This window comes from Geospiza fortis, unplaced genomic scaffold, assembly GCF_000277835.1.
Source record: "Geospiza fortis unplaced genomic scaffold, GeoFor_1.0 scaffold524, whole genome shotgun sequence".
Classification (NCBI taxonomy): domain Eukaryota; kingdom Metazoa; phylum Chordata; class Aves; order Passeriformes; family Thraupidae; genus Geospiza; species Geospiza fortis.
Genome location: NW_005054437.1, coordinates 857,886 through 873,727, shown reverse-complemented (window position 1 = coordinate 873,727; position 15,842 = coordinate 857,886). Strand labels below are relative to the sequence as shown.

Below are 15,842 nucleotides of genomic sequence, written 5' to 3'. Positions count from 1 at the left end.
AAAGAGGGATCCATCCCCTCTGCTCCTTGGCCAGGAGATCCCAAAAGCAGCCAGGCCATCCCTGTGACCGCAGGAGTTTCCAGCCGAAGCAGCTCCAGCGAGTCTGAGTCGGCACTCCGGGTGCAGAGCGGGGCACACGTGGAATGCTGCACTGCTGCTGCTCCCGATGCCGGCTCCGCGATTTTCCCTCCTGCTGCCCGGCTTTGAAACGCCTGAGCAAGCAGCCCTTGCAAACACTTACTGCACACACGCACTTGCCTACGTTTTGACCTGAACTGTGCTTATTAACCGCTCTCTTTTTTTTTTCTTTTTTTTTTGTTTGGTGTAATAACAGTCCGGTGTTCTTTGTAGGCAGTCTGTCTTCAAAGATTTCCTTTTTGATCTTTTCATACGCTAAGCAACAATTCAGCCTATATAAATCTCAGATTGAAAGTGCATAATTTGTTTTTCCCTGATTAAAGAGGGATCCATCCCCTCTGCTCCTTGGCCAGGAGATCCCAAAAGCAGCCAGGCCATCCCTGTGACCGCAGGAGTTTCCAGCCGAAGCAGCTCCAGCGAGTCTGAGTCGGCACTCCGGGTGCAGAGCGGGGCACACGTGGAATGCTGCACTGCTGCTGCTCCCGATGCCGGCTCCGCGATTTTCCCTCCTGCTGCCCGGCTTTGAAACGACTGAGCAAGCAGCCCTTGCAAACACTTACTGCACACACGCACTTGCCTACGTTTTGACCTGAACTGTGCTTATTAACCCTCTCTTTTTTTTTTCTTTTTTTTTTGTTTGGTGTAATAACAGTCCGGTGTTCTTTGTAGGCAGTCTGTCTTCAAAGATTTCCTTTTTGATCTTTTCATACGCTAAGCAACAATTCAGCCTATATAAATCTCAGATTGAAAGTGCATAATTTGTTTTTCCCTGATTTTTTGAAGCGGTAAGAGATGAAACAGCTCAGGGGAATGTCGGCAGCAGTTATATCTTAATTGTTTTTTCTCTGCATCAAAACGCCTTGAACTATTTACTCGTGTGCAGGAGCTCTGCATGACCTCTACACAAGTGCTGTAACTCCCCTAACAAGTTATATCCCATCGCCGACTCCAGCAGTGGCTTTAGTATGAGCTCCAATACTCATTTTTCACCCAACCTTCATTCTCTCATGCTCTTTCTGTTAAGGCAAATCACAGAGTTTTGAATGTGCCTTAAGTCAGGAGCATGAAAAGGAAGAAGGAAGACCAGATAATTGGGTTAAGTAAAAGAACAATATAAAAAAAAAGGACAAAAAAATTCCCGACCTCCTTCTAAGTGTGACCCAACAGAGTTTATCAAATAGACATTATATAACTAAGCAAGTTCTCATTTATCCCTAAAAGGTGGACTCAAAAACCAGAGTGAATTTGCTTTGTAATAAAAACCAATTTAACAGCCCACAAGAAATATTTGCACAGTGCAGAAACTTGCATTAGTGATAGATCAGACCATCCTATGCTGTTTGGTTTCTGCCCCAAACAGGGGCAAATTATTATTTTTTTGTTCCACCCTTTAGGTTGTGATGAATGATGAGTAAATTCCTTTCACTAGTGTTTCCCTTCTCTTCAGCCCTTTTTCTCAAGCTGGGTTGAGTCTAAGTACAGGTTATGTCCACCTTGCAGATGCTGGGGCAAGTGGTGAGGTGGGGATGAGCCAGCAAGAGGCCGCAGCATCACTGGTGATGCTTTTTGGGGAAAGGAAACTTTGCTGGGAGGGATCTTTTTTGCAGTGGGGGACTGTTACCAGGGAGGTTCACAGAAGCCAGGAGGCTTCTATGTGGAGCAGAGCTGGCAGCTGCAGCACAGGCTCACTGGGTTGTATTAACCTGCTCTGGCATCCCCACACGGTGTCCAAATTCCCACGGTAAAATCCGGAGGGTAAGGCAGCTTGTGCAAGAGGCCAGCGCTGCTGGGTGGAGCGAGCGTTTTCGCTTGTGTAATGGAGAGGTGAACCAGCAGAGAGGAAAGGCAGTCTGGAAACAAAAGCTGGCACTTGACAAACTGCTCAGTCTTCATTCACATGATGCCTCATTAACAGCGCACAGGCTTGGATTTTTTAAAATTTTTTTTCCCTTTTCTTTTTCTTGGATGCTTGTCAAACCAGAGTGACTTAGGGCATCTATTGTTCAGGATTCATGGCCCTGGCCTGTGAGAGGCTGGTGGTATTTAGGACATCAATATGAGCAAATGGAAAAAAAAATATTTCTTCCTGCTATTAGTGTGATAAGTCATTTGGGAAAGGGAGGATGTAATTTTTTCCATGCACAGGTCACAGCTACTGCAAGAGAGTTGTTCGCACACCTATTTGTAGTGAAAAACATGGACGGCAAAGGTAAAAACTGTGAGGACTTCAGCTTCAGGGGAGGAGTCCTGAACAGATATTGACATAAAATCAATTCCCTGTGGATTTTAGTTGGGGAATAACACAGGTTATTCCTTGGGAATAATCTTGGGAAAAGGCAAGAGAATAAAGAAGCATGAATACAGAACTCTTACTTTTTTTTATACATTGACATTTGTCATTGACTCAGAATTGTTTGGGTGGGAAGGGACCTTAAAAACATCTTGTTCAAACTCCTGCTATGCACAGGGGCACCTTTCGCTATGTTAGACTAGGTTATCCAGAGCCCCATCCAACCTGGTCTTGAACACTGCCAGGGATGGGACATCCACAATTTCTCTGGGCAACCTGTGCCAGTGCCACAACACCCTCATAATAAAGAATTTCTTCCTAATATCTAATCTAAACCTGCTGTTGTTCAGTTTGAAGCCTCCTTGTCCTGTGAATATGTCCTCTAAATAGTCCCTCTGCATCTTTCCTGTCAGCTCAGCTGGGAAGGACGTTTCCTGAACTAGAGCTGTTTCCAACAGTGCTGGAACAAAGATGCTTCAGAAGAAGAAGGTGCACATTTCAAGCACAAGTTCATAAAGTGGTGCTACCTCAATGCAACATTAGGCAGTAGGGCCATGTCTCACATCTTGAACTCACCTCTGCATCGCTGAGCTCGCAGGGAGAGAGCGATTTCCTCGTGCTGAACTAGTCTGACCTCTTCTTACGTATCCCTCTGCAGCGTGGGGCTCCTCGGCCTGGGCTGTGCTGAGCTGGCTTCCCAGCCAGACCTCATTTGCTTGAGGAACTGCCAGCAAGGCAGCATTTAACTGAGCGTGAATCCATTACCAGCCTCCTTTATTCTAAAACAGGAAAAGCTTGTTTAATGAGGAGAGTGGAAACACACAGAGACCATCTTAATTTTTCCAGGTACCACAGATCCTAACCAAATAGTGAACCCCAAATAACTGAACATACTGGAATTGAACCAAAAGCTCTGTTATCCTAAACACCAAATCTCCCGGAAGGTACCCTGGTGCTGTGCTGGACTCCTGAGAAACCACAGGCTGTCCCCGAGTTTCAGCTGGCAGCAGAGCATTTGCCATTTGTTCCTGTATCAGATAGGGCAGCAGGGCAGTACCTCCAAGACTCTCTTCCTAGACAACCCAGGCACTGAGAGGCTGTTAATCATGTGTATCCCGAGCAGGTGACACACCAGATGAATTCCTCTTGGGATGCTTCCAGCTGCTTCAGCTTTCAGGCCCAGAACTGGAGTTTTTCCTCCCTCAAATGAGAAGCCACCAACATGAAGGCTGCATCACCAAAGCATGTTCCCACAGACTAAACTTCAGGGTTTTTATCAGGGTGCTGAGATGACAATCAGGCATGGATGCACACAGACTTTTTGCTTTTCACCTCACCATTTTTAAAAATTCCCACCAGCTTTCCATAAGGCATTCATTTATTTGTCTCATGGCCCAGTCTACAAAACACACCAATATAAAAAAGAAATAAATTCATTCAAACAGTAACTTGTGGGTTTTTGCACACCCACACTCCATCAAGCCTGGATTTACCATTCAGCCTGGATTTATCTGGCCATGACATTCTGCCTAGCACCTCAGCAGTTCTTCATACTCTGTTAGAGGAATGAGCTGTACAGGTACCAGTTCATTTCCTGTAGACAAAGTCTGTAAGTGAAAACAGTGAAGTCTAAGAACTGCTCATCTCTGCCATAATTGGTGAGCTCTGCAATGGGAAGAGCACAGCTGGGTTTTGACAAGATCTGTTTTCTATTAGGCTGTGTCAACCAGCATTAACTCCACTTGAATGAATCCCAGGTCAGCTTTCCCATCGCTTTCCCTAGGATGAACATCTTGCTAGGCAGCTTCATTACCCACCCATCTCATTTGGCTCCCTAGATGCTGGCACATTTGCTCCACATGTTCTGGAATTTCCCGTTTTCTCAAAATTAAAGACAGCCTTTCAGGATTCATGCACATAAATTACTTTGGTGTGCTAATTTGCAGATGTTTATCTCCAGGTAGCAGCACTCCTGTTTAACCATGTAGTGGAAAGTACTGCTTGAGGACGGGGAACTATTATTCAGTTTCTTCCAATATAATGATAAACAAACCTGGTCAAATCTCTCTATTTGATGTACCTTTGCACTGTGCTGAGTCAGTCTGCACACAGGCAAGCTCCATTCATTATTTCTGTCCTTGTCAGAAACACCTTCACACTGCACTCCATGTCTGCCAGAGCGCACTGCAGTCAGACTAGGCTACAAAATCTGATTTTTTTAAAATACAGGCCAAAACCTATCCCTGTTCCTGCCTTCTTTCCTCATTCCTGCCTTAACACTGTGGCACCTGAGCAGTAGCGTTACTTTTTCTGACTGCAAGGTCAGCTGTGGGAGTAGCTTAACATTCATAAACCAGTTTGGCCCCCAGCACCTCATTTAGTCCATGACCTAAGTGCACAGATCATGTGGAATCTTGTAATGATGCTGCCTCCCTAAAAACCCCAACTCTTAAAAGATTCCAGACTGTTTGCTTGCAAATTGAGCAAGTTTGTTCTGATTTACATCAAAGAACTGTACACTGCTATATTTACAAGGGCTCCTGTTTTGGCTTTTGGCAAAGACAGATGTTGAGCCAGGAGCTGTATGGGCAAACAGCTGGAAAGGTGCTATGTTTAACACTCCACCATTCACAACAGGATGCTCATTTCTCCTAGGAAGCATTAGGGACCAGACAGGCACCACCAATCATGTTTCACAACTTTAATAGAATATTCTATCTATTCTGTACAAATTGAAAACACTGTATTAAGTTACAAATGTGTAAGGTAAGGCCGGAGCACTCTACATGCCTGGTCACAGTGTTGATACAGCTGCTATTCAACTGCTGCCAGAGGTTGGTAATGGATGCTGAAACTAGAAACATGTACTTTTAAGTGCCACACAACAACAAAACGTAGTTTTGCAGACTTCAGAACTTGAAATAAAACAAATTGTGGAATGGAATAATTTCAGTGTTGCAAGTAAGACACCCAAACTTCAGATTTATTGAACTGACTCACTTTGATAGATTTCCGTGTTCATAGTGAAAGGTCCTTTCATGCTGGACACTAAGCAATAAGACTACTGGAAATTGTCTGGTTCTTTGGCTGCAACCCACTTCCATCAACAGCAAGTTTGGCCTTTACATTTTGATCTTCATCCAGAAGAGTTGTCATTTTGATGCAAGTTTGTTTCTTCTGTCTAGACTACTACATTGAGACCACTTTGAATTACCTGTTTTACAAGTACCCATATTGTATGCAAAAGAGAAAGATTTTTCAAGTATATTAAAAACTATTAAAAAGCACTAATTCTGTCAAAGTACTTACAAACGTGAATAAATAAATAGTAAGATGAACAACTAAGTCTCAAATATGACACCCTCTTCAATGAAGTAAAATTACTTCAACTCAACTGGTTGTACTGATATAATAAATATGACATTTAAAGCTGCTCAAGCACTAGTTCAATCTGTAGGTTGCAAGAAACATTAAAAAACAGGGGAGGGAACTAGCAAAAAAGTCATATTGCTCTATCTGTTTCAGCTACCATACATGTAATCCATTTACTTCAGCTTCTCAGCACATTGCTATTCCACGATTTTCAAAGTCGAGCAAGAAAATGGATAATCCTCACATGGTAGTCTGGACTATTCCCCTATGCATAGGGCAAAAGGCTCTAAAGGCCTATTGACATACTTAGCTACAGTGTACCAACGGCTGTAGAGTGTGCTTTATTTAAACCTCATATTTCCCAAATGCATTGAAGTTGCCACTGTACATGTTAAGCAATAAAGTTAGTGAAAATCATGCATTTTAAAACAAATTAATTTTAAGCATTGTTAATAAGATTGTGCTGCAGCGATAGAATATCCTGAACTGCAGGCCAGGTATCCAACTATTTGTTACAAGTTGTTCAAATATCACTTCCAAGTGGTATTTCCTTATTACTGTTGTTTGCATTCAGCAGGTTGGCTGGACTCTTTCTGCATAAAGGGAAAAAGAGAAAATAAACAGTTAAAAATCAAACTGGCATAAAAGAAAACACTTCAACAAATACAGTGAAACTGGCTATGCAGTTCTGAATTAACTAGGTTAACACTAGCATGTACAGGAAAGCTACATGAAAACTCAAGCTACATCATAAAGGTCCAACAGAGTCACCACAGTTACTGGGTTTCCCCTTACCCCATAATTTTTTATCTATTTTTGTGCTGTTAACACTGCATCCTGTAGGCCAAGGTTCACACAAACAAGAAAGCAAACCACCACCTACTCCCCTCAACCACAGGCTCTATTTGACTTCCAGCCCTATTAGACCATTTTAACAATAAAATGCCACCTCCTCCAGCTCTGAGGAGGGAGGAAGGCAGGCTGCTTATTCTGCAGCACGTCTGAGTTTTTCCTTAGGAGCCTTTTCCTTTCTGCTAAGGTGATAAAAATGTAATTAATGTGTTGATTTCTTCTAGGTTCTGCATTACCAGCAGGTAACTATTCAACAATTTAACACTGGGCAAGAAGTCCATATGTTAATCTTAATATGTAAAAGTAGAAACACCTTCATTAGGTAGTTAAACAACTTCCCCTTTGGCAAAAGGAAGTGTATTTGGGAATGAGAACAAGTACTCAAACAGCTAAGAACTTCAGGATTACACTGCACTTCTTGCTTTTTTTCCATTGTAAAACAGCATTCTTAGAAAGCAGGAGAATTTATTCAGTGAATTTCCACTTTGCTTCTCCCCTTACCATTCTTAATATAGTTTAATATACACAAACAGCAGTCACAGAAACCTGCTGCAGTCTAGTAAAGAAAAATACAGGTATAAAACACAACACCCTGAACCTCACTGATGCAAAGTAAAATGTTTCTTAGTTATCAAATATGTACCCATGCCAAGTTCAGTATACATCAAGTAACCAAGAGCTAAGGCAACTGAAGTATTTTGCCTCTAGAAAGGAAGAACAGGTGCAACTAATTTAAACTTCCTTATCATGAAGTTTTGCCCCAATAACCTGCACTAAATCCAAGCTGTTTCTCTGTTCCTCACCAAAACTGCTTTACAGTCACAATGGTCACTATCACTCCCCCACTGCAATTCAGCATTACAGCCAAATGCACAGATGTGTCAGAAACCTTTCAGACTTCTTCCTTGTGGTATTCCTTACTCAGCACATCTGGCTAACTTTAACTTTGTTCTCTCTCATCTGCCTGAAGTTCCAAGTAACACCGACGTGAATTACATTGCACTGACTGGGGACTAAATACAGGAAAAGGGGTATGTTTATACAAAACAAAATTAGCATTCTTGCTCTTCAAATTTAACTGCCACTGGTAGTTCATAGCATGCTATTCCTTTTTACTGAGGGGCAAGCAAAACACAGCAGCATTTTTATCTAAAGTTTTCTAAAGGTTTGTATTCTCCTTTAAACTGCTTGGTATTTCAACATGGCCAGAATAGTATGCAGGCAACAGCACTTCCTCTCCTCTTTGCCTTCTGGCTAAGAGCCATGCTAAATCAACAAATCTACTATTTAAAATGTACTTTAAAATAATCTTTCCATCTCCCTCCTTCCTTCCTAGTCACCTGTTATATTTAGATCAAGAAACACCTATGTTGACCACCGCAACCATTTCCACCAAATTTTAATGATCAATCAAAACACTTGTTGTATTTCCTAATAAACTCCATTATCCTTTCCTTATTTCTGTAAACACTTAAATCATATTTACTGCATATAACTGCTTATCCTGTAAAAACTGAGTCACAGATCACAAAATTCTTTTTTAAGAACCTTTCAGTGTTGATTACTGCTCTCAGACAAAAAAAAAAAACAAAACACCAGTTTGAGGGGTTCCTGGATCTGAGTCAGTTGTTGGAGGATTTTGAGACAAACACTGCTATTTTTAGGTTACACTTGAGGATGTATCTCTGTTGGCCCTATATACAGAATGTTTAAGCAGGCCCTAAGTATGAAGGCAGTATTTCAGATCCAGACTCCAACATAATCCATGTTCTCCCACCACTTTAACACACAGCACTGCCTTTGCTGAGGAAGCCAGCATGTGAGCTCCATGCTGCCTTCAGCTACCCTCAGCCTCATGCAAAGCATCTCAGAGCCTAATCCCAGAGCACACCAGCACAAAGAGACCACAATTCCCTTCCAGTTACAGCTGCTCCAGCAGGCACAGGCACACTGAAGCTCATTCTGGCCTTTGCTGGCTTCTGTAAAATCAGGGCCCAGACCCCAAGCTGTGACTGGGATGCAGAGCTGACATCCACACTCCCCTTTAAAGGCTGAGCCTGCTCCTCCTGCAGAGCCCAGACTTGGTGACACTGGGTCAGCCAACCACTACCACTGATCTGCCTTAGCCCCTGTGCTGTTTATCACCCCATCCTGGCAAGGTTTCCATGCTCTATTTCCCTAAATTAACTTCCCATGATATCTTAGAAAGATAGTGAAGTGCATTGGCCAGACCAGAGAGACTTGAACTGGCAAAGATAAGGAGGAATTGCATCTTATTTAAAAATAAATTTAGCAGGTAAACACACATATTCAATATCACTACCAGGACTACAGAGACAAGAATTCTTCTGGTTGTGAACAGATTCTTTACAGTAACCATAAGCAGACTTAAGTTCATCTTAAAATTGGTAGGATTTAAAATTTTTTTGTATCTTTAAAGTATTTCATTTCATATTCACTTATTCTGTGCAAGGAGTTTAAACTGCTCTGGGCCTTGAATTTCAGTCTGAGATGGCATTCTAATGGATATGAACAAGCTGAGTGAGACTACCACCTATTTTTTCTTTTTTGCTAACAAAGATCAATATATAGCTTTTTGTTACTGCCACTCACTTACTGCATCACTTTCTCAGAGTTAAAAATTGCACCTAAAATTCGTAGGAACACTGAGCTAACACACAGAAGAAAGCAGGTCTGAGTTAATACTGCTTTCTTGACTTTCCTACACAAACCCCACTGTGTCTGCCCATCCAGGCAAACTGGTGCCCTAGAGGCTGGGGACATAAGCCCAAAATTTCCATGCCTTTTATTTTAGCAGTTTTGTTTTTTCAAAAGACATCCTAAAGGAAACACTGACTTTCTGTTAGTCTTCAGTGTTTAAACACACTAGGCAAGATACATTCCTAGGTGATTCAAAGAGCAATAAAGTCTTTATCTCCTTACTTTTCCAATTCACTTTTTGGGAAGCTTCCCATCTGCTAAGGAGGCCATGCAGGAACAGGCAGATCAACAGGATCTCATCTGACTCCCCATGAACTCTGCTGCCAACAGCAGTATCAAGGCAGGCACCAGGCACTAAATCTGATGTCCTTTCCAGTGGAGAAGGTAGAAAGCCTTTCTGAAACATCTTCAATGGAAAAGTCCAATTATGGGACCTAAAACTGAATCTTATCTTTATTTCCTATTCTCTGTTACTGAAGGAGCAAAAGCAAGGATATCAGAATGCAAACCCAGAGCTAGCTGGAGTTAAGTGAGCAACCCTAACCCAAACTGCCTGCCTCCACATCAGGGCCTGGAAATGAATTTGCTGGTGCCAGGTCCTGCCACTGTAACCCAGAAGACAAAAGATCTTGAAGCCCAAGCAGTCTCTCACACACAGAGCAGCTCTTCTGCTCATGATTCAAACCGGCACTCTGCATTACCCTGCCAGCTACTTCTCAATTCAAGCACAGCCTCAGCAAGGTGAAATAAAGGCAGTTAAAGGAATGGGACATGCAAGCACATAGAAAAATGCACTAGACAAAACCAGCTACATTATCCATTATCCAGCTACAAAACCAGCTATATTATTAGTTTTGTAGCACCTTCTGAAGCTACTTGCAATCATCTGACTACTCAGTCTTCCAAAGCCACAACTTATACATGGCACAAGTGCTTTGTGTAAGAGATGATAATGAACTGGTTGTATCTGAACAACTCAAATGTACTTAAAAAACTCACAGGAAGGAAGGAAGGAGGAAAAGTTTACAAAGCAGAAAGTGTTGACATGCAGCAAATGTACTACAACAATACAACAAATACACTACAACAATAAAGGAGGAGGTAATATGGAAATTACTGAAAAGGAGAAACTGGATTTGAAAGGAAAACAGACCAATTATTTTTGTGTACATAGAAAAGAAAACTATTCTAGAAAAGAAAAGAAGGGAGTGGGAACTGGAAGGCAAAGAAAGGCAAGGAACAGGGAACAAAAGGATCAGAAAATGATACGAGCAGGAAAAAGAATGGAAAACAGGACAGAACTGGGGTATCAGTGTCAAAAAATGAAATAAAATAATTCCAAGTTGACTTAAAAAATTGGAGCCAGTGGCTAACAATTTTAACTGTAGGGAGGGAACACAGCTGTGTAACAGACTGCAGCCACTGTGACAAACAGATGTTCTACTGCTGCATGTGAACCACCAGTGCACTAAAAACCAATTCAGAAGCACAGCTCCATTTTGAGTTTAACAAAGGCAACGAAGGGCATTATCTATGCAGAGGGAGTGAGCTGGAAGGATTATAGCTTCTTCTAAATAATTAAAATAAAAAGACACAAGCCTAAAATACAGGGGGGAAAGAAGTATGGAGGCTGTTGCAGGCATTGTTCTCTGTGAGGAATTGGATGAAAGGTGAAAGATGACAGTATACAACAGAAGGAAATTTTTCTTTCTTCTTTTAAATAAAGAGACAGATGAGCAGAAGAACAATACCTGTTCAGAATCATGAGAGATCAAGAAAAGGCTTCTAAGAGTGACTGCCTGCCTTTGTCAGGCAGCATAAATAAGATGCTGGAAAAGGCATACTAAGTAAGCTGATGACTTAGAAGAGTTTAGGAAGAGCAGAGAAGATATTTAAGAAATAATTTGCAAGTGCATTAGAAACAGTAAAGAGATGCAACATCAAACCAGAAACGAGAAAAAATAGTCTGACAAGTCTCAGTATCTTTTATCAAATGTACATGAAATACAGTTTGATTGCTACACAGGCAAAGCAGGAAGTGTGCCAGGAAGACAGAGCCATTCTGAAAAATCTACTTTAATTATATGATTTAAAGGCACTCATCCCTACCCATTTCTTTCTATTGTTTACTAATAAAACTTAAACTCTGAAGTCACCATTCCCCATTTCTTTTCCCCATACAAGGAAAAAAAAAACCAACCAACCAAACAAACAAACAAAAAAAAAACCAAACCAAAAACTAAAAACAAAACAGAAAACCCTAGAAAACAAACCACATTGCATGACTACAAATGGGACTCTTGGAAGTTAGGTATGAATGGAATTCCACCTTACCTAGAAATGTATGAATGAATAACAGACTTATATTACACCTAAATGGGAAAAAATTGAAAGGAACTGTCAGCATGGATGAAAAGTGAAATGTACAAAATAATACAGGAGGCAACAACCATAACCTTCCAAGATAACTTCAGATTTTTTCCCCTACAGAACACCAAATCCTCTAGAAAGATACTTCACACAAACATATGTTGATGTAGAACTAACATTGTTTCTCAGCTGTCCAGCTTTAACCTTTACAGGTACACCACTGCATCTGAATCCTACAGAGCAGAGTCAGAATACTGATTTTTGCCAATCTAACCCTGTTTGATTGATCTTTGTACACGACAGACTTTCTTTAGTATACAGAATTTCTCATTAAAGAAAAACAAACGTGACTCTTGATAGTGACAAAACCCATTTACTAATGATAGGATGATGTATAAAACTGTACCAGAAGAGTGACATGTCAAGCTGCTGTTAAGACTTTTATCCAAAGATCAAGCAGTTTTGCATGCCTTTCACTTTTTCACCTGTCTTTATAATAAATTGAAAGCTTTTATGATGTTTTAAGAACTACATGAACACAAGTTTGTCATCACTGTCCCAGCTTCACTAAATATAAGTATTTACCATGACTGAAGAACTGAAAAATACCTATCAGAAGGAACACTAACCCTCAAGGCTGAATTTTAAGCCAGGTATCAAAGTTTAGAATTCAAAGTTGAGGACTGACTTTTTTTGATTTCTAACCAAGTACAGACATGTAGAGTCTAACCTGCAGCCATCAGGACAATGATAAAGAACAATTCTAAGGAAAATAACATAAACAAACAAGCTAGTTGAGATCTGTCAGACTAATTCTAGCTTGAAGTCCAGCCAAAGAACATCTAAATATGACCTTTCTGAAGGAAAACTGTATCAGCATTACACAAAGATGCCATTAAGAAGCAAAGGCACACAGATTGGAAATTATCTTGGTGCATGTTGGAAGCAAAAACTTGCATTTTCTCAACTGATGGAAACATTAACTTCTCTTTGAAGAGCAATTTGAGTGCTGGAGATAATAAAAGCATTGCAGTCAGAAGCTAGGGTGTTTTTTTGATTGATCTTTTCACAAACTATCATACCCTTAACTACACTGCTCATCATTACAGTCTGTGTTATGACTAAGCACACAGAAATCCTTACCTTAGGATCAGTCTCTGCATCTTCCTCCTCTTCTCCCTCCTCTTCCCCCTCCAACTCCTATGACAAAATAGAGATAAACTAACAGAAATTAAAATAGGTTAAAAGTGCAACTTTTTGTAATGGACAAAAAGCAAACTCACAAATTAAATTATCACTGTATTCCAGAATGTTTCAGATGTCACCATTGGGCTGATTTAAAAGAATTCAGCATCTTACAAGTTTTAAATAAAAATCTTTAAAACATAGTATAAAGGTCTCAGTTTGGCTTAAGGCAACCTTCCTACATACACTGCTAATGCAGTCCCACAGCAATTTTTAAACTTCTACCTAACAAATTACTTGGAATTTTAGTTCTGGTAATAGGTATACATGCCTGATTTTGTTCTTTAGCTCAATCTCCCTCCAAAGAGCCACTTTATTTAGATTATTCTAGACAGGCTATGCATTTCCTGTGCAGGATTTTTGCACTCAGTTTTACACACAACTACATCCAAGTGATAACATCGGGCACTGAAAACCAATTAAAAATACATACACACACTTCTATCAATACCCAGCTTAAAAAAATAAAAATGTGAAAATGTTTAGTCACTCAACAGCCTAAGCATACAGAAAAAAAAAGACTCCATGCTGAAGGCTGCCAGCTCACATCAGATCAGCTTGATAACCTCTGATGAAGCTGCTATGCTGAAGCTCACAACAATCAGGGACGTACCTTTGACAAATTAACAAGACAGCACAGTAAAAGCAGTAAAGCAAAAAATGTAAAGGATATTAGTTCATTTAAGTGTGGTAACATTTAGTGATTTTGTGCAAAGCCTTTCATAGTGTCTTTGTGTTCATACAACATTATTGCAAATAGACCAGAGCCAGCCTAAATTATTTATGCTGAGCAGTTGCACACTTCCCCTTTTTTACTTTGGGTTTGGTAAGACCCAGTCTTCAAGCTTATGACAACTAAAAGCTGACAGCTGAAATTCCACTACCACCTAAGGAACAAATATTTACCATGCAGCACTCTAGAAAAAAAAAAAAGCTTGTCTTTAATTTTTGACTCATGTCAGAAAACAGTTTTCAAAATACTGGATAAATAAATGGATATATGCTCTTGCAGGAAGTACTTTTATGAAAAGGAAAAACCAGGCACAGTTTTGCAAGTCATGAATGCCGAACTCTTTTGGAAAGAAGTACCATGAACAAGAGCATTTATGAACAACTGTTTTCTGCTCCATATAGAATTATTCCTGGCACTGCAATGGAATGGGTAATCAGTAATCTATAAAAAATAGTGTGCATCTTACCTCCTCTTCACCTTCTTCATCTTCTTCAAACTGAAAAACAAACCCAAGGTTTAATTAGCTCTGCTAGTATTTGCATAAAAACTTCTGCAGTAATAGTGTAACATATTCAAACACTGTAACTGAAACTAAGCCCCTTCCAGTAACAGATTAACAACTCCTAGCAAGCTGAATGGCCCTTTCCTATCCTCAAGTAGCAAGATCTCTTCAGGGTTTTTCTTTGTTATTCTCATGTAATTAATACTTCACCCTAGTCTAATCAGAAAGGGAGCAGTATGTTTCTATGTGCTGACTAATAAACAAAATGCTAATTGCATACATACATTATCATCATCCTCTATAGCTTCCCCAGTGAAGTACAGCACAGCACGAGGGACTATCCTTTCACGGAAGAAGTGTCCAATTTCAAAATCTGCTGCTAAAGTGAATTCTGAGTCTTCATCCTGTAAGACAAATCAGTTTGAGTTTTCTACTGCAGCTGTGATGTGACACACAGGAGCAGATGAAAATATTTCAAAGTAACAGGTTTGGGAAAACATCACACTGTCATCCCCAACCTTCAGGTCACGGGTACTTACAGTATATTTTGTAACAAAAGCTAAGTCTACATTTGCAGAATTGAGATTTTCTGTACAAGCTTCCTACTTTACACACACAGGTTAGTGTCCTGCCAAGGCACCTTTTATTAAAAAGCTCATACAGACTTGGCTGGGTCTGGCATCTGACATTTCAGAACTGTTCAGAATGCTCCAGACTGACTTTTCAAGTCAGGTTCCAGCCACACAGTACTGCTGAGTGGGCAGGGAAAATAATGACCTTCCCAACAGTGACACTGGAGATGTCTTGGATCAGCAAATTGTGGAACAGCAAACTGTCAATGGATTACTTGGAGAAGTTGACAGTATCTTTCACTTTATCAAGGTGAAGTCCAGCTTTGTCAAAGGCAAAAATAACAATAAAAATACACAGTACTTAATAAAAGAACCCTATAGTCACTATACAGCGACTTGGCAAAGAGCAATTGTGCTGTTTCAAAAACTTACCAGTGACTCTCCATCACCAGATACTGCAAAAAGAAAAGACAACAAATTTAAGAAATGCCTGTATACTCTCACCCACCTCAATATTCAAGATGACAAAACACAGTATAAAGACCTTATCATACCTGAAAACACTGAGGTTATAAAGGCTTCACAAGGTAGCTATTAAAACTATCACAATTCAGATTAGTATTAAGTTAAACCTACAAAAATTATAAGCATTTCACATGTTGTAGTTAGAAGTATCAAAGCTGCCATTTGGATGTCAGAGATTTTTGCACAGGAAATACTCTTTCTACAAGGATGGGTTCAGAGGACATGCAGATCAACATATTTGGTTTCTCTGTGAATGCTGTAATTACAGTAACTTCATTTGGCTGGAGCACTACAAATCACCTCCTATCCCCAAAAACAACTGGAACTAAATAGATAAACATTTTGACATGAATCTGTAAAGCACTGTTGAGAAGAGGCCCAGTGCTGTAAACAGCATGGAACAGGGTGGGTATTTTGTTTGTTAAAACAAACAAACAAACAAACAAAAAAACCCCACAACTAATCTACGACCAAAAAAACCAAACAAAAAACCCCAACACAAATCAAAATGTATTTCCCTTC

At 40.2% G+C, this 15,842-nt stretch overlaps 1 protein-coding gene across 4 annotated transcripts in view; it reads right to left on the bottom strand.

Moving 5' to 3' along the window:
• Nucleotides 1-5,114: 5,114 nt before the first annotated feature.
• NAP1L4 (nucleosome assembly protein 1 like 4) overlaps nt 5,115-15,842 on the bottom strand; it is a 24,072-nt gene continuing 13,344 nt past the window's right edge. The window contains exons 10-15 of one of the 4 annotated variants that reach the window (XR_004082396.1): nt 15,228-15,250; nt 14,508-14,627; nt 14,188-14,217; nt 12,887-12,964; nt 11,708-11,745; nt 5,115-6,393 (exon numbers count right to left, since the gene is read on the bottom strand). Coding sequence is in view for 2 of the 4 variants with exons in the window: in XM_005427195.2 (XP_005427252.1) it covers nt 6,355-6,393; nt 12,887-12,943; nt 14,188-14,217; nt 14,508-14,627; nt 15,228-15,250 (269 nt within the window). In the remaining 2 variants the exon portion in view is untranslated. Of the gene's footprint in view, nt 6,394-11,707; nt 11,746-12,886; nt 12,965-14,187; nt 14,218-14,503; nt 14,628-15,227; nt 15,251-15,842 lie in introns of all 4 variants that reach the window. The other 3 variants (XM_005427196.2, XR_004082397.1, XM_005427195.2) reach the window with 3 other exon arrangements.